Below are 23,390 nucleotides of genomic sequence, written 5' to 3' on the forward strand. Positions count from 1 at the left end.
TTACAGTATCGTCATCATTCTTGTTGATCCCGTACATAGTCATCCATCATGTCTCAACTCCATCCACGGCTGCTCTTCTTCCATAAATCTCCCCCAAATCAAATCATCAAACATGTTCCATACTCCCATCAAGATGCAGCAAACATCATCACCTCATTGGCAGCGCACCATGGTATCGAGGCCCCGAACGAACCCCAAGATAACCTCCCACCCTTCCGAGCCTCTTTCGAGTCAACAGCTCATTGAGTTCCTTCACCAGATAGCTCGCCGCCACCACCCGGAAGCTCTCAAGCGGCTTTTCGCTCTCATGGTGGCCGCCAGCCTGGCCATCCTTCTCGCTCCCCACAATCACACAAGCCCAGCACAGCTCCACGGCATTCATTCTCTCCCTCTCACTCTGCCCGTCATCATCAGTTGCGACCGACGCCGCGTCATCTGCAACACTCATGGCACCGCCACTGCGATCGCGTATAAGCTTTGCAAAGAAATTCATGATTCTGTCCATCTCCTCCTTCAGCTTGATGGACGAATCCCGTTGTCGCCGCGTTTGGCTGCCTCTAGGGTTCAGAATTGACCCGCAAAAGGCTTCCACTTCACTAATGGGAGCGCGAGGACTACTCGAAAACTGCCACATGGAATTGGAGACTTGCGTTTGATACCTATTTCAACCCAAGTTAGCCGCTTCAAAACATTGAGATGGGGGGGGGGGGATCGTACAGTTCACGAAGCTTCCATGCATCATCAACCCGATGAGCGTAATCAACGTCTGACACAGTATATCCTTCCTCCTTTAGGGCAACGCGCACATGCGCGTTCAACTGCTCCCATGGAGAAGGGCCGCTCGCTTCTACCGGCCGCTGCACATCGTGAACCCAGATTTTCTCTTCGTCCACCCCGCGATATAATTCACCCAGTATCTTCTGAGACTTGTAGTATATTTGCTTATTCATACCCATACCGTCCTCACCATCTCCATCCCATTCGGGATCTCCAATGTGGTCGATTTCGCCTCGATCATATAAGCGGGTAGGAGGAGCAGGCGCAAGGCTAGCAAGGAAAAGCGAAAGTTAGAAAATGTGCCTCTTCAAAATTGGCATGCTCTATAAAGCAACTCTTGTAGGGGAGACGGGACAGCAAATGGTACTTACAAATCTGGGCGCCCGCGTGGTGCCTTGGGCAGTTGTGAAATTGCCACTGCAATACCCGTCTTGGAGTAGTCGACTGCGGTTGAATGCAGCTCCGCGAGCTTGGTACACTCTTCGTCAACTGTTCCCTCTTCTTTGAAGTCTGCAAAAATCTGGTGCCGGTTGGCAATCATGCCCAGGATATCGCTCTCCATAAACTTGACAAAAAAGTCTGCAATGTCGTCACGCGTCACCACTCGGTCCAGCGCCGGCGGTGTAACTCTTGGGTAATCGGCCGGGGTAAAGTAACTCTTCGGGATGACAAAGGGGTCCCAGAAGATGCTGTACAAATCTCCGTCGAGGTCTCCCCCGCTCAACTGGCTTGGCAAATCGCGACTCCCCTTCTGGCTAAAGACGACGCAGTTTTTCAAGTCGTGGAGTGGGTGTCCAAGTGGCGGCGTCTTCAGTTGAGCAAGTTGAATGTCTCCGGGATGAAGGGCGGGTGAGCGCGTGACAAGCACAAACCCGTCCTTGACCGTCCGCTTCTTTCGGCCCTGGGCCTTGTCATAACTTGAATCAAAAGTGACATAGATTTGGCCCTCGTCAAGAAATCCCGTTTCATCCATGATGCCAAACAGAGTCACCCCTTGGTCCACCGGAATCCGTGCCTTGTGCTTCAGCAGACGCAGCTCTCGAAGGATGGTATGATCTACAACATTCTTCATAAACTTGTCTCGCCGGTAGTCGATCCCAACCTTGTTCAAGTACCTGATGAGCTTGGGAAACCCCACATGTGTGCCCACAAGCTGATGCTCCAAGAAGGCGCTGGTGTTTGGTGCCGAGGCGGTGACGTTTCGAAGTATGTCGAGGGCTTTGTTCTGCTGATCTATGAACCATTCGGCGTTTGTACCCATGTCTTCCAGAATCTTGATGGTTTGGCGATTCAAAACAAGGCGCAGCGGCTTTGAAGCCGTGTCACAAATGCCCAAACTCGTTTGGTCCGAGCTTGGAAACTTCATCATGGATTCTTTCCGTATGCAAATCACCTTGCCCTTGAGCCTGGAGTCGAGTGAGAGCATTCCCTTTATCCCTCCAAGGCGGACTTGAAAGCAGGTGGGCGACGAATTTGTCGCCGTGAGGTGGTCCCAAATCTCCTCCATGGCATCCCACGAGATGGTACCAACCCCGTCGCTGAATACGCGGTTTCCGTCGGCCGTTTTCACATCAGGGATGTACTTGACCTCGATGCCGCACTGAAAAATATCCACTGCGTCAGGCGTTTCGGAAAAGGCTTGCCCGATGCGCGCGGCGCATTTCGCGGGGACGCGAATGTCGCTAAAATCGCCTAGCGACTTGATGATGCTGTTGTTGTTCTGAAGCTCCATATTGTGGACAAAAGGTGCACAAAACCACGCCGAGTGAGAACGAAGAGAGGAGTGAGAAAATCCCAGAAACTCAAACTTTCGGCCAGCAACATGAATCCCATCCTTGAGAGTTTTCCGGTATCGTTCAAAAATTGCCGTGTTATTCACGCTGGGCAGCAACGCTAGATCCTGGCCATCTTCGTCGCCAAATATGACTCGAACAAAGTATTCTGAATGCTGTGGGAACATCCTCAGAACTCGGTTCTTGTTCTCACCATCAGGCCCGTGTAGCATGATGCGGGTTGGAGTAACCATAATCTTCAACACCCAAGCCTGCTGTTCCGGGAGTCGTGGACCATAGGGCGAGGCGCGCATCGGATCCTCTGCTCGATGCATTTGCTCTACTTCTATCACGTCATCAACCAGCTTTCTTGCAACAAGATGCTGTGAATCTGTCCCAGGGCACGGGTATGGAATGTTTTGAAACAGTTGCTTCATCGAGTCGGTGGTGAATGGCAGCTGTTCTCCGGCCCTCTTGCAGTCCTTGGCAATCCGGTCCATGATTTCCAGCATTTGAAGCGCCGTTGCTGGATGCAAGTAGTTGTTCCACACCAAAGCTTGTAGCTGAAATAGTATAGCAAATGGTAGGAGCCGTAGTCTTGAATTGCTGGCGTTTTGGATGGAGCCTTCGAATCTGCTCATGCAGGTGGAATAGTCTTCCTCATAGGGTCGAGGGTTCCTCTGCACAGGTAGATGCTGTCTCGTAACAACAATAATATTTCGAGATCTCAAGTCCTGAAGAGTTTCCGCATAATCTGCCGCGAGTGTGATGCGGTAAACCAAACAGTGAGCCACATATTTCTGATGGGCAGGCCACAGGTCCACCAAGAATGGTTGTCGCTCCCATTTGACATATTGCGAAGACGTCTGCTGAGCATAAAATCTTGGCACCTCTGTCAAGACGAGAGTCATTGACGCATCAGATGCCTCAGTAACAAGATCTTGGATAATATCGTAAGAGATATCAACGCGGTAATCGCAACCCCCCGAGAGCGTAAGCCTCAAAGAGCGGCGTCCAAACTTGGCCACACCTCGAACGGGCAGGCCACTCTGTTCGACAAATGTCAAGACATCAGAATCTTGTGTGAAGATGTTTTTTCCGCATCCGATGTGGCGGATTGCTGAGCTGATAGCGGGCGCCTTTGGGTTGCGATCAACGGCGGCGGGCTTCCGTTGCTTTGGCTTTTGCTGTTCTGCCTTCCGTTCATCCTTTTGGATTTTGAGGTGCATGAGAATCGTCTTGTCAGCTGCTTTGTTGCTCTGTTTGACAAAAATGTGTGTCTTGAAAAGGATTAATCTTGCGAAATCCTTGTGCTGGGATCTCAATTGGCCATTGTAATTTTGACGACCTGTGGCCTGTGATGAGATGCGAGTGACGACCTCATGACTTTGAAGAAATTTCCTCCCATCGTTGTCATTGAGAAAGGTGATCCAGGCATGAGGTTTATTGAGGGGTTTATCGCAGTGCCAATCGACGATGCTTAATTTTTTCATATGTGGCTCAAGCTCAACACGAAGTTGGTCATCCGACAAACCCTGCGGTACTTTGTTCAGAAACACCTCCATCGTGGCGTCTGCAGGGAACGATTGCCGCTTCCTGGCCTTGCGGCATTCGAAAGAAAAAGCGAGAAAAAAAAAGGGCGGTTTGCAACGGCTTCTTAAAGGTGATTTCTCTCCATCGCCCACGGAAGAGAAAAATCGACTAGCGTAGGCGGTCGACGCAGCTTGATCACGAAGGGGTCTCGACCCGCGCAGCCTTGCAGCATGACGGCGGTAAAGGAGGGGTTAATCAAGGCTGCTTGGTGGACTCGAGAGTTTGGCCCTCCCCGTTTGCTCTATGGGGATGCTCTATTGGCCCTTTGCCAACATGCTAGCCATGCGGGAGGCCCGCGTAGGTCGCACGGGGCGTGCAAACGGACATTTTGTGCGGTGGATGCCTGGGAAAATGAGCCCGCGGTGAGCTAGTTGCTGCTCGGTGACTTGGGAGATGCAGCCCCCACGGCTTTTGTAGTGGTTGAGACAGCGGGGAAAGGATGAGAAAGCCGACGTGGTGAACTGAGAGGCCGTCGTTTGTTGTTTGAGTGTGATTTGCGGTAGATAAGGTGGAAGAGGAGGATTGGCGCAGTGAGTGAGTGGGTTGTGAGGCGGTGGAAAAGGATTGGTGCAGCATTTTGGCGGTTGCTTTCCGGGATGCTCCCAGCACGTGAATGTCACTTGACCAAACCCCCCGCATCCTGTCATCGGGTGCTGGGTATCAAATTTGCCTAATCCAACTTATACTGAAATGACATGAGATGCTCATCCCCGAAATGATACAACACCTGCTAGACTCGTTTGGTTGTATTCTCTAGGCCCTGTCATTAACTCCCCGGCCAGCATCCGGCGAATCTTTCCGATCCCACGTGGGGCAGCTCCCAAGCTCCATCTCCATCCGTCTCCAATTGCCGAAAGCTCTCCAACTCCAACATGGCGGGGCACAAGAGGGCAGCCCGACTGAATATTTATCCGGGCAACGCCTCAACTCATAAGACGATGATTCGCAAACTCCTTCATCTCTGTACAATAATCCTATATACTTGATTTGTCTCTGTATCTCACTTTGCAAAAAGAAAGTAGAAGAAGAAGAAAACCGTAGGATTCGCTGACAGCAAAACAAACCACCAACTCAACAACACCTTCACAATGGCGACCCCCGGCAACCTCTACGTCACAATGCAGCCTCACGACGGCCTCTCGCTTGACCAGTTCCACGAGTGGTACAACAACGAACACGGCCCAACGCGGCTGCGCCTCCCGCAAATCTTCTCCAACGGCCTCCGCTATCGAGCCGCAGACGGGAAGCAGCCCGAGTTTCTCGCCGCCTACGATGTCACCGACATGGCGCATCTCGAGACCGAGACGTACTTGACGCTGCGCGCAAACCGCTCCCCGAGAGAAGCAGCCACTATTGGCCAGGTCGACGTGAAGCGGTACTTTTACGACTTGGTCCACGTCGAGGAGTCTCCGCTCTTTATGCCGGTTGAGAAGTTGACAGATGATGAGGCAGAAGGTCTCGTGGCTGTGGCTACTGAAGTCACTCTCAAGGATACCCCCCAGGCAAGCGACCTGTTCCGGAAGTGGTTCGTCGAGGAGCATGTCGGCTTCATGTCCAAGATCCCTGGCTGGCTGAGAAGTCGTCTATTCAAGACCTCGAGTCTCGAGCCCGACCAGCCCACAAAGTACCTGGCTTTCCATGACTTTGCCAAGGAAAACGGACTTGACAAGGCACAACAAAATGCTGCCACTTCTTCCTGGAGCAACGACGACTTTGAGAATTCCGTCGCATCCAGGAGCAGACGCATATACTCTCTCTTCTACACCTTTGGCCCAGCCCCAAGAGATCTAGACAACTTGTCGAGGCTCCCCACAACAGCATCCTTCACTTCACCAGACTCCAAGACATCCACCGTTGCCAGCCCAACTCCCGTCATCACCTCCTTCATCACAACCCCAGACAACCTCTCCATACCCTACCGTCTGGAAGGCAATCCCTCCCCCGACGCTCCCACCATCGCCTTCTGCAACTCCCTCCTCACCTCCCTCCACATGTGGGACGCCTTCATCGACATCCTCAAGGTCAATCGCCCTCTTCTCCGCATCCTCCGCTACGACACCCGTGGCCGCCATTCTGTTCCTCAGCCACCGGTCTCCGCCACTCTTGACACCCTCGCCGACGACCTCCTCACCGTCCTCGACGCTCTCCGCATCCCCAAGCTTCACACCCTCATAGGCGTATCCATGGGCGGCGCCACAGCCCTCAAATTCGCCCTCAAATATCCCACTCGTCTCCATCGTCTCATCGCATGCGACTTCAACGCCTCTTCCTCCCCCGCAAACTCACAAGCGTGGAAAGACCGCGTCGCCATGGCCGAGCAAGATTCCGGCCGCGGCATCAAGGACCTGGCCGACCGCACCGTCGCCCGCTGGTTCCACCCCGCTTCCATGGAGAAACCCGAGCTCGTCAAGTTCATGACCGACATGGTTGCTGAAAACGACGTCGAGGGATTCAAGCACAGCTGCACCGCTCTTTCAGACTATGACATGAAGCCCGACATGCCCGCTTGCCGCCTTCCCGGTATTTTTGTCGTCGGAGAGGGAGATGCAAACGGAGCGCTGGTAAAGGCAATGGATGGATTCAAGGGCCTCTACGGAGACGGCACTGAACTCAGGATTGTTCCCAACACTGGACATTTGCCCATGACTGAGGACCCACAGGCATTTTGGGGAGCTATCCAAGATGTGGTATACCAACTGTAACGCATACGGCGTGTTGTGATATGCAACGAATAGTTGTTGATAGAAATCTGTACATCTGTGAAACGTAGAAAACTAGAACATGTATTAAAAGGAATGTAGTCAACAAAGTTAACAATAATAACCGTCCAATTCTTTAGGGTATTTCTAAACTCAATAATGCTATTGTACAGCTCGCGTTTCCCTTGTGTCCCTTGTGTTTTTTGACCATGAGGTTGAATAAAACCGTACTCCGTTTGCGCCTGAGCCCCCAGAATCCATTGCGTGACACAAATCATCCAATCCATAAAACCACCCGAATGCTGAATCACAAGCCCAATCACAGCTTCCTGCCGCCATTACATCCGCCTCCAGTCCACCTCAAACGTAAACTCGAACGAATTGTCTGGGTTGCCAAAGACGAATGGCACATTGGCAGCCACCACGTTTGGGCTCACCGGCTTTGCGTTTCGTGACTTCCGGCGAAGCCGCTGCCGACGCAGCGCATGATCTTCGTACATCATACGCTTGTTACGACCCTTGGGAGCTGGTGGTGCGGGTTGCGTCTTGAGCGATACTGGCGGGGCGATATCCCACTCGCATGCCAAAATACCAAACCGCACCTTTTCGGGGCTCTTGTGACGACTCAGCTGGCTTGCCTTGGCGTATCGGATGAATCGGTCTCGTAGCCACTCCTGCATTCGGAGGACCTGTGGCTTCATGTCCCAGGCTTCGGCGTCTGCTTCGTAGTATGTTCGGGGGCCGCATTTGTACTTGCGCGGTGACCAGTTGCCTGTCATATATGAGAATGAAAATCGCAAGGATGCGGTAGCAAGCACTTCAACAGTCAGGATACTCACGAGAATCAGGATTTGATGGCGCCGCTTTGCGCAAGAGGAAGTAGTCCACAAAATAAAACTCCTCCAGATTGGGTAAATGCCTTGCCAGAAAGTGGTAGAGGTGATTCGGATAGACCACGTTGTTGTTCGCGGCTTCATGGACGAGTCCGCACAAGGGACATACTGAAGGTACTGGCTTCTCCTGCCACTGGTGACAGTATCGAACCGCCACCCGTCGAATATTGTCCAAGCTGGGACAGTTTGGGTCGATGTCGTAGCTGCACCCGCTTTCAAAGAGCTCAGAAGGGAAATATTCCAGAAAGATGATGTCAGACGAGCCTGCCAAGGCCACCAGCTTGCCGTTGCTCGAGCGAACAGCGCCTTTCTTGCGCATCAGGCTGTCCACCATGTCGTGGGACTCTCCACATGTCGTGAGGAGCGCTGCGAGCTGCTTGTTGAGGCCATGATAACTGGAAATGTCGGACTTTTGGTTTGCTGACATGGGGACAAGGCGCGTGTCCCACAACCGCCGGGGAGCAACTTCATTCTTGACCTCCAAAGCGATCTCGTCGAGGTCGTCGCCCTTGCTAGAGCCATTATCGGAAACGGCCTGTGAAAAGGGCCTATTCAACGACACCCATCTCCAGTTCCGGCCCCGGCTCTCCAGTTTGACGAAGCTCATTCCCGGGGTCGACACGGCCTCTCTCCATATCTGCTGGCGGAGCTCAGGCGGAAGGCGGGGGAAAGGCGAAAACGTTCGATGCTCATCGGGAATCTCGAATTTGATGTGAGGGGAGTCCATGGTGAGCCGCAGTCGCAGCAAACGGAGTACGTGATGCGAGGGTGAGGAGATAAACAAGGCCGCTCGAGCAGAGGGGAAAGGAAAAGGCGATACGAGCCCCAGGAGTCTGAAAAAAAAGGAGCAGAAGTGAGTAATTTAGGGCGATTTGCAGGACGCAGCGTTCGAGAATCTTGTGCGCGAGAGCTGCCCAACGGGATCGGAATCTTTTGGGTACAAAGAGGTAAAATAGTCCACCTGCCGATGACGTACTAAAAGCTGCATGTGCCTCTGCTGAAAGAAGAAGTGAGGAAGTAGAACAGGAACGACTGCCAGTGAACGGATTCCAGAGTGCAAATCGTGAGATGACGGTGATGATGTTGGAACGATCGTAAATATGGGTGGGAGGAGGAAAAGAAGCTGAGGTGAGCCGAGCCGGACGAAGAGGTTAGATGCCGATGCCTAAATATGCGGGAGAGAGAAAGAAGGAATCATCCGAATCGTCGAGCTTGAAGGCATCAGTCGGTCGTGCCATGTGAATGAGGTACATGCTGGCCCACAGTAGGCGCGGCAGGTACCTGACGAGTTTGTACTGTGCGACGGTGATGAATAGCGGTGGTTTGCAGAAAGGCGGAAGGCGTTGGGGGGAGTCAGCGGTGAGTTTAGTGGACGCCACCTGATGAAGTTTAACACCCGTGGAGATGCTACAGTGCATTTACAGTGTATCCTCTTAGGTAGGTCGCACGCAGCTAACAATTGCGGCCCAATGATGAGGTTTGGTTCAGATGCGCCTCACATTGGATTCAATCTTTAACATTGATGGGTTCTTGCATAAACGCCACAATCAGAAGAAGCCTTTTGATATTATTGAATTCGAAATGATACACACCTTCTACCATCATGCTGGTCAGGGAGATGTGGCTTGGCACGTGTTGTTGGGAGGGATCACGGCCACATGGAGTGCACAAGGCAATCGTGTCTGCCAACACTGATTAACTCGTGCAAACACAGGATTATATCCCAGTCAGGATATCTTGCATACAGTTGATAATGTTTCAACTTGCTCGCCAGCTAATCTGATACTGATGCACGTACTTGCAAAAGCCGGGGTGAATCCGAGCGCATCACCAGTAATTCACTCATGGCGGCGTGATTCACATAACTGAACTCTTAGGCGGCCAAGGTTCCGGGGCTCCGTATCATTCACTTCTTCTTCAACTATAAACTTTGCGGTGCGGTTGATAAGTTTGACGAAACCAAACTCAATATGTGGAAAGATTGCGGATGCGCATAACCTGTCGCTGCACCGAAGATACGGGAATTATACAAAAACAGCATGCACCAAGGCATCGAATGCATGCATAATGCACAAGATAACCGCATTCTCCATGGCTCATCCATCCCCAGTCCCTGTTCTAGGTGTCAGTATTCGCCAGCCTCTCCATCTTCCTGTCAGATCATGGTACATATGCAGCCTGCCGTCAATCGGGATGGGAGCGGACAATGCATGCCTCAGGAGAGATCAAGGCACGACAAAGGACCGCTAGACTAGCAGGCCGCCACCGCCGAATTTAGAATAAGGGACATGGAGCTGAAAGGAAGGGTTCGGAGCATCTGCTCTGGAGAGATCATAGCCAACGGGTAGCTGCATGCGAAACAGCCTGATACTTCAAAGCCAGCCGCGCGGATACATTCGTGGCAAAGGCCTCCAGCCATCAGCGTTAGTGCTCATCGTATGGCCTGGATCGCAACGCCTGAAACTCGTCTGGCGGTTATGTAAATGTACCCAGAGTTTCAGGTCAGATTCAGCAAACACATCCATTGCCATTTGGCCGTAGACTCAGGAGTAGGTACATTAGGTGATTCAGGCTGGTGGTTCGCTGAAGAGAGTGGACGGGCACATGTACCTTGTAAATTCCAGGTGAACATCAGGAGCGCAAGATGCCCCGTGCCATTGATGACGGGCGGCGTTTCGTAGAAGCCGGGCTGAGTCGAGCAAGTCATTGCATCTGATCTGTGCTTCCGCAAGTGTGAGCCCGCGTACTCCGTAAATGAGCTGCCATCCAGTCGTAGGAGCTGAGTGTGTTCATGGTTCCTTCAATCATACATGCTCAACTGGAAATGCACGGCTTTCCGACTTCTCAAGGATCGCTCTATCAAGGCGTCCTACAGATACCATCGAGCGACTGCTCACCATCTTGCTCGAGGTACCCTTAAGCACCAGCTCTGCCAACTGGCATAGACGGATCAATACCTAGTACCGCATGCAGGTTAGCTGCTTTCTCACGTAGCACAGCGAGCCTTTCCCAGGCAGCTATTGAGTGAGGCTCGGCCGCAAACGCCAGATGAGGGGAAAGAGTTGGATGTGACGTCCGCTTATGAGTAGATGACTCGAGACAAGTGACAACGGGCTGTTCAATCACCATGTTCTAGAGCATGGCTCGCGCTATCCCGAAATTGTGACGGCATGTGCAGGTAGCCGCATCCGCTGCCGTCGCGGAACTGTTCCCAGCGTTGCAATCTGGAGCTGAACCTCGAGGCCACCATAGAAACAAGTGCTGGAGAATCCCACATTGCCCCGGCTTTTTGGATCCCCTCACGGATCACTGAGTCGTGTTTCCTGGACCTCCACCCTTGTACCTTGTAAATCCTGTTTTCCACATCCGGGGGGGCTCCACGCTGTTCTTTTTTATGTAATTCAGATACTTGCATCTACTATACTATTAGAGTCTCTGAGAAGTTAGAGTAGGTCGACCGAGCAAAGCGAATCATATTCACAATGATTACGCTCTCCAAATGCGAGAGTTACGCAAAATGAGAATGGCTCGTGACCGTCTCACACTGCGAATCATATAAACAATCTTACCAATCAGGGGGGATGTGGCTTTGATGTCTACTAAGCACTTATAGCTGCCGCATGTCCCGTACTTATACTTGCGTTCAGACCATGTACATTATGCTCTTGTAGATTGCACAAGGTAAGTAGTTCTACCCCTTCAAGTTTCACGGGGACGGGGACGGGGACGGGGAACCTGCCATCCGGTTGATGCCCAATTTGACGGGTTGGTCCGGGCAGGGAGTTGAGGCCGAGTCGCTAGTAGACTGATTGGACTTATAGGTTACACTGCGGCTGTATGTCTTACTTCTTCTGATGGTTGAGTGGTTGGTCGAATATTGTAGGATCTGGCAACACCCGATGCTCTTTTTCTTTACACCAATGCGTACATCTTCCGTCTAGCAGACTCAGCACCAGTGGACAGCAACAACCGACCGATGCGTATCATGTGAGAGCAATATAAAGATGTACGAGCAGCTCATGGTTTATTTGATGCATGTTCTTGGCATATACCAATATGGGGAGCACACATGCCCATGTCCTCAGCCTCAAGCCTCGCAGGGGATATGTCAAGGATACATCTCGCCTACCCCGATATGTTCCCCCCACAAACCGAATTTAGGCCCTAGCTCCTGTCAAGCCTAATCTGTAGATAGAGGAGGATGTGAGAGAGAACCGACAGGGGGCTTTACATGGGAAGAGAAGAGAGTCGAGGCGCTTTGAGCTTGATGCTGCTGTTGGAGAGGTCTCTCTCGTCCCTATATATTCCACCTCCCCTGATAGGTCACGTCACCAGCGACATACCTCTCGAGTTTTGGCAATACTATCTAGTTTATTGAATTTATGTCACAACCTCGTTCAAAGGTCCGTCTGTTTATTCTTGGATCTCTCTATATAGCAATCGTTACGACTTTGCAGCCATGTCTCCTTCATCGACCTGCTCTGTCGACGGAAGCAACTCGTACGTATTGTCTTTTTAGTGGCTTCAGTCCTTTATTTGCAGTGCAATTATAGCACTCCAACCTCGAACGATTCATCACTTTTCGCGGCGTTGCCCTACATAGGTAGCTATCCAAGAATGCCCGTACTAATAACAAAGTCATTTAGTGCTACCGATTCCGAAAATACCACTGTCAACAGCCAAATTATCATTATCCACCACATCCTCAATAACTCCACGTATAACCTCGACCGGTTTCTTGGCCGCGCTGGGGAGATGCCCACGGATCAACAACGGTCACCACCTGGGTTTGGACGGACCCAGGAGGGAGCTCTGACGGAGGCTGAAGCTGAAACTAGGGCAAAAGAGCGGATTTCGACACAGCTTCAGGAGTTTGACGTAAAGTTTAGTTCTTGCAGCGCCGTGTCTCGTAACCAAAGCAAATATTGATAAAGAATCGCATAGTATATAGCCCATTATACAGCTTATGAAGACCACGATAAAGAACTCGAATATTGATGTACAAACATATAGGCATGGCATCCTTACTATGAAGAGAATCTTGCGAAAACTACGCTTAGGACAAGTTGGGCTATGAGATGGATGTCTATACATGTACATATCAAGCCGCCTTGTTATGCATCCGAGTTATGAATGGCATCTCATGTGATTTGATGTTACACAAAAAGCTTAGTCACGTTCGTCAGGCCAGGTATTTAAGCTCATGGATCCTCAACCCCGCTCAGACGATCCCATCTCCACTTCCCCCATCATCACCCGACACTAACAATTGCCCAACATGGCAGCCCAGTCCACTGAGTTCCCCCAGTTTGGCCGCCTGCCTCCAGAAATACGCCTGAATATCTGGTTCTTCTGTCTTCCTCATCGGGTCGTGCAAAGAGACGACCCTCTCTGTCTTGGAGATGTCCAAAGACAGCAGATGTGCTGGTCTATGCGATCGGCTCTCCGGAATGCTTCTCTGCCGCTCCTCGCCTCCGTCTGTCGCGAGTCGCGGGGGGTCGTTAGAAAATGGGGCAAGGAAGTCATGCAGGACTATTGGTTCAATCTAGGGCCTATTTGGGTCCAGCATCGCCTGGACGTCTATACCCTCAACTGCAACGGCTTGTCGAGTTGGGAAGGCGATGATATACACATCGTCATGGAGTTCTTCGATGAGGCGTTCTATCGACTAAACTTGATGCCGCTTGCGATGAGATCCGAATACTTTTACCCATTTAGCCTAGATCCGTCACCAGAACTTGAGGAGGTTTCGAGCTACCCTCAGCTCAAACTCCACGAGAGAAAGAGACGGCCCGGCATACCCAGTATGGACGATCCATACAACGAGTTTGCCAGACATTCAGAGAGGCCCTATACGAGAATTTCTCAATCTGCTACCTTGGCTTTCATATGCATTCATACCACCAAAGCGCAAGCTGCAGACTCTGGTCTATTTGGCCTACTTCTCGATGCGCCCGTGCAGCTTGTGGATTTCGACGACGAAAAAAGGCTCAAGGCATTCCATGATCTTTTCAAAAACGGCCGTCGGTCCAACAACAAAAGACTCCATGTCAACAAGCAATTCGCCTCCATCTTGGCGCCCGACTTCAAGTGTCGAGTGGAAAGCTGGAGGGAAAAGGTGGATTGGCTCATGATGACATACGCATGGCTGCGAGCGAAATACAAGAACAGCCATTTCATCCCAATCGAGGGGGATCCTGGTTTGGCCTGGAATCCACCACTTTTGGATGACCAAAAGATTGTCTATATGAACAACAAGGAAAAGCCGAATCAAGTAAACCTCTTCAACAATCGGCATCCATGGGTGATACAAGCGAAGAAGGAATTACCAAGAATCGCACCAAAGATACAGTTTCTTCTTTGCACCGATGAATGTGAGGTAGACGAAGATCCCCACATGGTACGGAGCATGCCTATACCAATGAGCGGTCACAGTCACTGGTTTAGGACCACACAGACGTATGCTGATCTTCCAGAACTTTCGTAAACTATAGATGAGATTTAATACAGATTAGTATGTAATTAATTCCTCTGGGCTCTAACATATATTGTCAGTGGAAGCATCTACTGACGCGGCTAAAACATTATGTTGCCCGTGAATGAGTTCCTCTCAATATGCCTTGCCTACATAACCTATTATCTACTTAGATGCAGTGCAAGACTGCCGAATACAGGAAGATGCACACTCGGGACCAGAACTGCCCGTCTTGGGCAAAGAAATTTGGCCGGTCGTATCCGTAACACTCAAGACCAACATACATTGGGCATGCCACAACACTCGCTCAGCTTGCTTGGAAGTGTTCGTTTCAGCTGAGATGTTGACTGATAGCGTCAGGGGTAGTGCAAGAAATGATGCCAGAACATATGATACAAGGCGCAGCCAAGTTGAATATGGAAATCGCCGAAAGGCGGAAATATCACGCATACCAAGGGTAGGAAATGGTTTCAAACTCGCCTAAGTAGATGAAGGCGGCTTGGTAGACGTGAAATTGTCATGTAAATGCGGAGGAGGACCAGGATAATGATGAAGAACATGATCTTTCCAAGGATCTTCCCCGGACATGCAAGCCCAAGTGACTCTAGGAATCCTTTGGGTCGTAGGATCGGTTCCCCTACTGAATTCCCAAACCGTAGCCACGAGATAAGTCCTGTTATAGGCGAGTTCTCGGGCAACGAGATCAAGATGGTGATGATAGCCAGTTCCAATGCGCCAGCCGCATTGCGGAGGGTTTGAGTTTGTCTGTAGAAGCCCAAGCACGGGATCGGCCGGGGTGGTGCTGTTGATAGCCACAAAGTAGTCAGAAAAATTGGCATTTTGCGGGTTTTCTAGATATACATACTCAAAATATCCTGGCGAGAGAATCCAAATGTACCAACACAGCTTTGAGAAATAGGATCAGCTATGCGCTGTGAGCACATGGAATCCTCATTCTTATAGGCCCAATCTTTACTCAAAGCGGCGGCGAGGTCATTCTTGCAATCCAAGGGGAGTGCGTCACAGGTGTTTTTATCTCTGGATATTTTTATCGCAGCATTCGTCTAGATGAAGATGTGGCGGCAAATGTACCACGAAGAGTGCATAGGCAACGGATGTCCATTGGACTTCATGCTCTTGGGGATGTTAAAGGTTAGCTCGGTTAGGACGGTGGTCAACCTATTCCCAGCGGTTTCATCCCCGAAAAAATCGTCAGATATCATAAAGCCCGTCATGTGACCCTCATCGATGAAGGTCTTTCCTTGATAAGGCTCAGTCCAATCGTACCCGGGGAAGAGAATTACTTGTGAAGTCAAGGGCTTGACAAATGCCTCTTACACTTTTGGCCAAGAGAGATTAACGACGTTGTTCGATTTCACGAAGAAATCGGTGCTGTCCAAATAGACAGGGGTGTAATTATTTGCACTCATCTTTGCTAGTTGGCTGAACTAAGAGGCAAAGAACTCAAATTGGAAGTATGGAGCAGGAGGAAGGAGGGTTTATAAATACATGTACCTGTGGCTCTTCCAAAGAGCGATGGAAAAAGGACGGTGTGATATGCTTGGACTCTCTTATCGTAGACGAGGTTGGGCCTGCCACGTGAAAATTGCTGGACTATCATGTCTGCCTCGAGAATAACGGCTTTAGAACTCTCAAGGGCATCGTCAGCATTATTGACAACTGCGGTAGGCGTATCTCAAATCTGACCAGCTGGGAACGCTTGGCTCTATGCTTGTCGATAGTCGTTTCTGTTTTATATAAGTTTATAGAACGATGGGTTTGCATATCATCACAGAGAATATATTCGTTAACTTATGCATTTCAAGCTAAATTACTATATACTGTCCGGTGACGAGCCTGAAAATATACACAACGACTGTCAAAGACAGACCGGATACAGGAGCGTGTCATATGCTGAGACCTGGAGTGGGCGTTTAGTAACGAATGCAAGCTGGTGGACGAGGACAGCTTCCGTGTGATCGGTCAGCCACGCTAAGAATTGAAGGTTCGTGGATTATATGTGGAGGCTGAGGAAAGTTTTGAGATTGCACTGTAACGACGAGGACATAACTAGTAGACAAGGAAAAAGAGCCTTTCTCCGTTATGCAGACGCATTTCCTGGCGCCGTCTCAGTGTGCCCATCATTGCCTGACAAGGACGTCGTGTGTAAACAACTGCAAAGAGACGTTTGTAAGCGCCTACATTAGTAATTTGACATTCTCCAAGTCTCGCTACCGCGACAGCTTTGCGCTCTTGTAGCGCCTCTGATTACTAGTAAGGCTGGCGAGGCTCCTGCGCTATTGCGGACTATTACGGACATTATTAAATATCTGGCGTTTGTGCTTGTCGCTATTCTTGATCTTATACCCAGAGCCGCCTGAGGTGGTGGTGGTGGTAGCAAGTTGTCCAAGATGACGGGACTGTAGCAGGCATTCATGGCGCAATCGCTCACGAAGGTGGACGACTTAGCGAAAGTCTCGTAGGAGTAGATTCAATGTTAATACATGTAGGGAGTGTTCAAACTTCGTTGGATGGACGAATTGTTTCAGAACTGATTTGCGAGGCGTGTAGTCGAAGTGCAGTTCAATGGCAAAAATCCCGTCGGTTACTTTCTTGCGCATCCAGATACTGGGACGAGCACGCCTGAAAGCTGTGTTACAACTTGGTGCCAGTGTTACAATGCCCGTGTGATAACTTGATGCCCATGGAATAATCCCCCCTTCGGTGTCACATGCTCCGTGGTCGTCATTGGGCGTTTGATGGCCTAGGGTGATTTTGGCACCGTATGTATGCACACGACATAGGCCAGATGCAGACGCACCCTCCCTCTCGAGACTGGTTTTTGTGTAACCAGCCCCAGCCCACCCACACCCCCAGCACTGCCTGGCGTCCTTCTTCCGATGTGCCCTTTGCAGCTATTGCATGGCTTCTGGGTATTACCCCGAGGCTGAGAAGTATGGATCTCAATGTACCCATGCTGTACCTGGCGCCTCAGAACTGTGTCACCAACGCGCACCCTCGCGGCAAATCCAAAAAAAAATAAAAAAAAATAGCCATTGTCAAGGATACTTTGCTTATGGCTGACTGGAATACGGCATTTATTCATACACAGCTTTAAAGCCTGACCTTAATCCCTGCAACGTACATCAAGACCCAAATATAAATATCCGCTGTTTCTCTTTACTTGTCCATTGCTCGTTATGTTTGTAAAAACAATTTCTACGCCATATTATTTTATACAAAGTGCCACTGCTTAGCTTATGTATATCTCCCTCCTCGATTATATATCACCCAAGTGCTCGCTTCTCAACATGCCCGAACCACGCGCCGTCTATGATAACAGCAGTTGGTATGTCCTATTTAGGAATTTGTTTTCTCTGAACACAGTTTCCAATCGAAAAATGTTTCTGTCATGAATGTAATGGAAATATTTGCCAATCTATTTTCTTGTATCTTTACACAGATAGCCCCTCTCCGATCGATAGTTCCACCATCTTCCTTCATGGACATCATGCAATATGTTATATGAAAACTTTTGAGTGTGGAGTATTGTGCTTGTCAAAACTTGAGGGCTGACTTAAGAGATCTGGTTCGCAGCAAGATTGATGCTGGAAATGCTACTAGTACCACCATTTCGACGGAGAGCCATGTCCCATCTTACAGTCTCAATCGTTTCCTTTCCGAACCAAACCATACGCCCGGTTATAGATCAACACAGAATTCAGCCAAAGCGGAAAAGCATATACTTGATGAGCTGCGCAAATTTGAGGTGAAATTTGCATTAAGCAGCGAGGCTCCCAAGCGCAGCTAGAAGATTGGATACTGGACCGCTGCATTTGCAAATACGTGATTGCGGAATACATTGGAGATGTCTATGTACATACACATATATGGGCGTATATTTTTACTGTGTGGATAGCGATTTGCAAAACGAAGATGCTTAGATAGAATATCTGATTAGATAGAATATCTGATTTATTCTCATCAATAAATGCTTACACCCATCATCAGAAACATGCGGACTGTGACTGGCCGACGTATGAACAGACGTTGCCTTTATAAGCATTGTCTCTCAATCCTCACACATGTTGAGAACAATCTGATGTTTCTTTCAAGCCTGTAGAGCCGCTGCCGGGCGGCATTCTCAGTATTCGATTATACATGTACTCTTGGTGACATGTAAGTAGCAGACATGCGGAAGTTATCAGGTGGTATCGCTCTTGGTGATTTCGACCTGTATTCATTCAATAACGCTTTAATGGCCAGGGCTTTCACATCACAGCAGATGACTCTGCATTCTCTCGTCAGCATCTGGGCGTAAAATGAGCTGCCGATATGGACGGAGCCCTCAAACCCATACGTTGATTAGATTAAATCTCTCGGATTTGGCAGTTCATAGACCGTCAGACTGGACCATTGATATGGAAACTTGAACATTATAGAAGCGGGTGAAGATAATGACTGGAAAAATAATATTGGGCAATTGATGATAACATCAAGAGAATAGGCATAACGTAATGATAGTATTTCCTTAGAAAGCGATGGTCTCGATAACGGCAATGCTACATTTGCTGTGGTGGTGACAGCTCTGACAACCCAGCGCTTTTAGCCATGCAGTGGGAGGTGCCTTGACTCACGCCGCCGTGGCCATCGCCTACATCATCGAGAATCACAAATCTGTGTCATTTGTTGGGCTTAGATTTTTTTCCCCTCGCCGGATGGGGTGGCGGTTGTAAACTGCCTAAAACAAAGGGCTACAATAGGCATCCAGGGCGCGGCCGTCAATGAAGGCGACTGACTTAGCCCAGTTCCCTCAGCAGTTTAATTCATACCTATGTAAAATAAATACTTTAAGAAACACAGAAAGAATGGCGTAGCTGTTATCGCTTGCTCATTTGCAACGCAATGTATTCAATGACAGTATAGATGCCGCAATATTCATCTATAAATCCAATAATCTGCTATTTGCAACGAGTACGGCCCACACAATTTGTACGTCAAGTCCAGGTACAGAGTATATCGTACCGACCAATTCTGTCTGCTTTCGTTCGTTTGTAGGCATACACCGAGACGACAGATATACGTACACATATACGACAAAGCAACTACCTTTATAACGATTCCTCCGATAGAATTGTGACGGATCAGTCTAATACCTGCTTACCGCTGCGCCTTGTCCGCGACTGGCACTCAACATAGTGTAGATACTTTAATTGTACCCTGCTTCCACCCTCATTCATTCCAAGGGCTGCCTTGTGCTGCTTCCCCAACCCCGTTTTCCTCTCGCCGCGGGAGGTCATGTATGAGACGTAAGTATGCTTTCCCCTGTCGATGTTTGGCTTCTTTCCTGCCGTTTCGCTGACTGACTCGCGGCCGGCGATGGATTGTTCATGGGAAGCGGGGCGCTGTGGTGAATTCCTTTGACAGCACATACATACAGATAGGGGCGGACGCCTTATTGGTTGCTGGCCTGCACAGTACAGGCGGGCATCCCACGTAATGCAATGAGTCCAAACTAGCCCGAGGCCATCTCCCGACCTCGTGTCTAGCCCGAATCCCTGCCCAAGCCTGATCCCTAGTACGTACCTATTCCACTTACAACACAGAGCCGCACCCAAATACAGGGTAGGGATTCCCATGGCGGCACCCCAGCTAACAGGCCACTCCACTATTGATTGTCGGGTGTATTTGAGCCCGGGCAGCTGAAGCCCTGAAGCCACTAAGGTAATTACTAGCGGCTCTACTAGGTACATGTAGGTAGTACTGTAGGTGCCACCCTTCCCCGTCTAGCACCTATATTCTCACGAGAGAGGCACCTTCAGGTTGTGTTTCTCCCCTCAAAACGATATATAAAGACTCTCTGTTCTCCAATTCATCGTGTATGAAAAATAATTATGGTCTCTTCACGCATACGCATCGCCGCGGTTTGCATCAATTCCACACCCCACTCTGTTCTACCTGCCTACCCCCGAGCAATTGATTTTCAACATGCCTGATCAATCCACTTGTGCTGTCCATAATGGCGGCAGTGCGTAGGTGCTGTTTTTCTTATCAAACACTCTCTCTTATCCCTAACAAATTTTTATCACTTGATCTGCCCTCGTTGAACCTTTTTTTGCCGTGGGTGCTTCCCGCAGTAAATGCAGTAAATGCAGCGGATGCCACTAGCCTTTGTATTCATCTTCCATCTGCATGCATATGGTTCTCGGCGCTTCGTCTTCCATAATATGAAAAAGGCATATAACGTTCGACAAATTTAGGTGTAGACCCGTGTGCTCGTGACATCGAGGAGCTAACTAGACATTTGATTTATAACAGCATCGAAGCTGAAGTCATCGTCAGCACCAACATTTCGACTGACGACGTCGACCCCTCGTACAGCCTTACCCGCTACCTCTCTGACACAAGCCACCATCCACCCGGTTACAGACTAGCACAGGCTACCACCACTGAATCTGAACCGCGTGTACTTGAAGAGCTACGCAAATTTGAGGCAAAATTCTCCTTGAACGGCGACGCTCCTAATCGCAATTAGCAGGTACACATGCCGAGTGTACATATGTATGCTTATATGTAAGCTGCATAGATGTTTGCAGATTTTGTTTTAAGAACAGCAGCTATTATGCCATCTTTGTTATCACCGAGTTCTCGCGCTTGGAAGTATGGAATCTCAAATTGCTTTTTGTCGATGGAGCTCGTGTCATAGTGGGTTAGGATCAGCGATACACGTTTGCATTTTTACACTGGAAGCGGATGAAAATCTAGGCTGCTACCTTTAAGCGCGCACATAGATACAATGCACATTCATATTTATTGCGGTGTCTGGACTTGTTATTGACTTGTTCACTCTTTTTATTGCTAGATACTCATGCCTGGAAAATGGTAGAGTTCCAATGCCGTCAAAGCGTGTGAGGATGTCCGAAAAAGGAAAAAGGCAGATCTCGCTAGTGGCTGCCTTGTCTCCTCTTTAGCGGCCCGACCCTAGTAAAACTCTCGTTAGTGCAGTAGGTACAAGTCTTTTGTACTTGTGGGGTAGGTATGGGCCACAACTGCGTCATGGAGAGTTTGCATAGCCGTAGATGGAGGAACGGAGTAGAGAGTTGAGGCAATCGTGCACCTACTAACATAGGGGCGTCTATAGATTGTATCATCTAGGGACAAGGGCCGTAAATCATGAAGCCGGTGCGCCTCAAGCAGAATCATCATCGTGTATACATACAGTCGCGCGTACTGCTACAGCGTTCTTGCGTATATGTGAGCTGCGGTGAGCCGGTTGGAGTGACTATTGGGGTATGGCTGCTGCATTTCCTCTATGCGAGGTGTATGTAGCTAGAGGCTAGTAGAGCATAGTAAGTCGCTAGTAGACGTGAAACTACTATATACTCGTTGAAGCACTGACAAGATATGGAGGTGTTTGGCAAACATGCTCGATAGTTTCAAGGCCAGCCACACTAAGCTCTCGACTTTAAATAAAAGCTTTGTCCTTTTTCGGGGTGACTGATGCATGGATATTGGATGAATGGGACAGTAGGTAGAGCAATAAGGCCTCCACTGGAGTCCCTCGTGGAGTATTGGAGAAGAAAAAGCGTACCTGCCTGCAGATACTAGCCAATCCTAGTCAATCTGTCCATTGTACTCAATCTAGGCGGTCTTTATCGAAGAGAAAGAGTACCCCGTCTTTAAAGGAGCAATCAGACCTTTGCTCGAACAAGAGAGCCTCGTTCAAGGAGGGACAGAGTTTTCATTTGAATAAGGACTTGTCCAAGGAAGAACCCATTGTTTAAATTAGGACTTCTGTCCGAAGCAATGTTTGTTGGTGAAGCCGAAAAACTATCGTTCAAAAGGATATGTGGCTGAGGCAGGAGGCTGTCGCACAACGAAGTGGTCTTGCGCCACATTGTGATTTGAACCCATATCTTAGGCGACTCTGTAGCTGGTCCTCTATTTTGGGTGCTAATGAATGACATTTGTGGCACTTGCAAGTATGGAAATCAGCTACCTACAGTATTTTGGTAGCATGACGTATAGCGAGGCTTCCCATAGACGTGCACTTCTGTGTCTGCTCCATTCGTCGTGGATTTGACCATAGCTCCAAGGCTCCAAGACTCCAAGACTCCCGGTCGGGGATGGGTACCCAAGCGGAGAGCGCGGAGAGGGAGCTCAATGTGGCATATTGACAGAAACTCATTGACGGGCACAGCCAGAGTTGGGGAGTTGGAGACTCGGCTGTCAAATCTAAGAGCCCCAAGCGGTTTGTAAAGAACTGGGATTGACGAAATGATCAGCGCACACAGACATGCGCTTACACTCTTAGTACGCGCATACCGACCACGTTAGGATCCTCACTTGCAATAGCACTGGAGCCTTACGAACCGCATGCACGAGGCGGGCTCACATATTCAGACTAATGGCCCCAGTGCACACGGTTTCAAGCCATATCGGTGCAATTGGACGTCTGGCGGTGCTACTGTACAGCGAGTCGAGATTCCCGCTATGAACCATGCGCCTATAGCCCCTGGATGCGGCCGAGGGCGGGGGCCTTGAGAACAGCCCGAGTCTATCCAATCAGCTAAGACTAAGATACCCGCCTCACTTTTCCCTTGCGAGTGATAGTCATTCCAGCAAAGAGCAGCATCGTGTTCCCCTCCCACTTCCCGACCATGTTGGGCTCTGGGTTCTCGACCGGAGAGGAGACTGGGCAATAAGGGGTCCATTAAGGCAGCGAGGCGTACAAGAGGCACGCGCACGCGGCACTCGCATTCAATGGCATGGATTTTGCAGGCCGGTACATGAACTGTCCCGAGTCTCGACGACTCTATGCATCTGCACATACTATCGACGAGCAGCAGCTAGGCCTGCCGTGCATGGGTCCTAAGCAGCCTCCCCATAACCCTAACCACTCCATGATCCCTGATGACAATCCCTGGAGCTCCATTGAGCCACGACAGGTACCTACGAGTACAGTACATACCTATATAGGTTCGTACCTGTATGCAATATCACTCAGTGCAAGTGCTTATCTGAGGTAAAGTACCGTCATCCCTGCAGCCCAGACCAGAGCCTGCCGTACACCACCACCGGGGGACGGCGCAGGCTGCTCCACTGCCTCCCCCAAAAGCCATCAAATCAGCCTATGGGGATGAATTAATGGATTGAATCCACTTGTGCATCGGCCAGTAAT

The 23,390-nt window shown here is 49.8% G+C and overlaps 5 protein-coding genes across 5 annotated transcripts; 3 read left to right on the forward strand and 2 right to left on the reverse strand.

Annotated features, from left to right (window-relative positions):
* Positions 1-148: 148 nt before the first annotated feature.
* On the reverse strand, positions 149-4,114 carry Triagg1_4017 (uncharacterized protein; the record flags this gene model as incomplete). Its single annotated transcript, XM_062898374.1, has 3 exons — positions 149-659; positions 718-1,047; positions 1,149-4,114. The coding sequence occupies 3 exons, from the start codon at positions 4,112-4,114 to the stop codon at positions 149-151; spliced, it is 3,807 nt and encodes a 1,268-aa protein (XP_062757037.1).
* Positions 4,115-5,230: 1,116 nt separating this feature from the next.
* On the forward strand, positions 5,231-6,844 carry Triagg1_4018 (uncharacterized protein; the record flags this gene model as incomplete). Its single annotated transcript, XM_062898375.1, has 1 exon — positions 5,231-6,844. One exon carries the CDS (start codon positions 5,231-5,233, stop codon positions 6,842-6,844), a length of 1,614 nt encoding a protein of 537 aa, XP_062757038.1.
* Positions 6,845-7,179: 335 nt separating this feature from the next.
* Positions 7,180-8,461, reverse strand: Triagg1_4019 (uncharacterized protein; the record flags this gene model as incomplete). Its single annotated transcript, XM_062898377.1, has 2 exons — positions 7,180-7,613; positions 7,681-8,461. The coding sequence occupies 2 exons, from the start codon at positions 8,459-8,461 to the stop codon at positions 7,180-7,182; spliced, it is 1,215 nt and encodes a 404-aa protein (XP_062757039.1).
* A 4,551-nt stretch (positions 8,462-13,012) lies between these two features.
* Positions 13,013-14,221, forward strand: Triagg1_4020 (uncharacterized protein; the record flags this gene model as incomplete). The annotated part of the gene is made up of 1 exon (XM_062898378.1): positions 13,013-14,221. The coding sequence occupies one exon, from the start codon at positions 13,013-13,015 to the stop codon at positions 14,219-14,221; it is 1,209 nt and encodes a 402-aa protein (XP_062757040.1).
* Positions 14,222-20,197: 5,976 nt separating this feature from the next.
* Positions 20,198-20,744, forward strand: Triagg1_4021 (uncharacterized protein; the record flags this gene model as incomplete). Its single annotated transcript, XM_062898379.1, has 2 exons — positions 20,198-20,241; positions 20,528-20,744. The coding sequence occupies 2 exons, from the start codon at positions 20,198-20,200 to the stop codon at positions 20,742-20,744; spliced, it is 261 nt and encodes an 86-aa protein (XP_062757041.1).
* Positions 20,745-23,390: the final 2,646 nt, after the last annotated feature.

This window comes from Trichoderma aggressivum, assembly GCF_033847375.1.
Source record: "Trichoderma aggressivum f. europaeum strain CBS 100526 chromosome Unknown scaffold_012, whole genome shotgun sequence".
NCBI lineage: Eukaryota > Fungi > Ascomycota > Sordariomycetes > Hypocreales > Hypocreaceae > Trichoderma > Trichoderma aggressivum.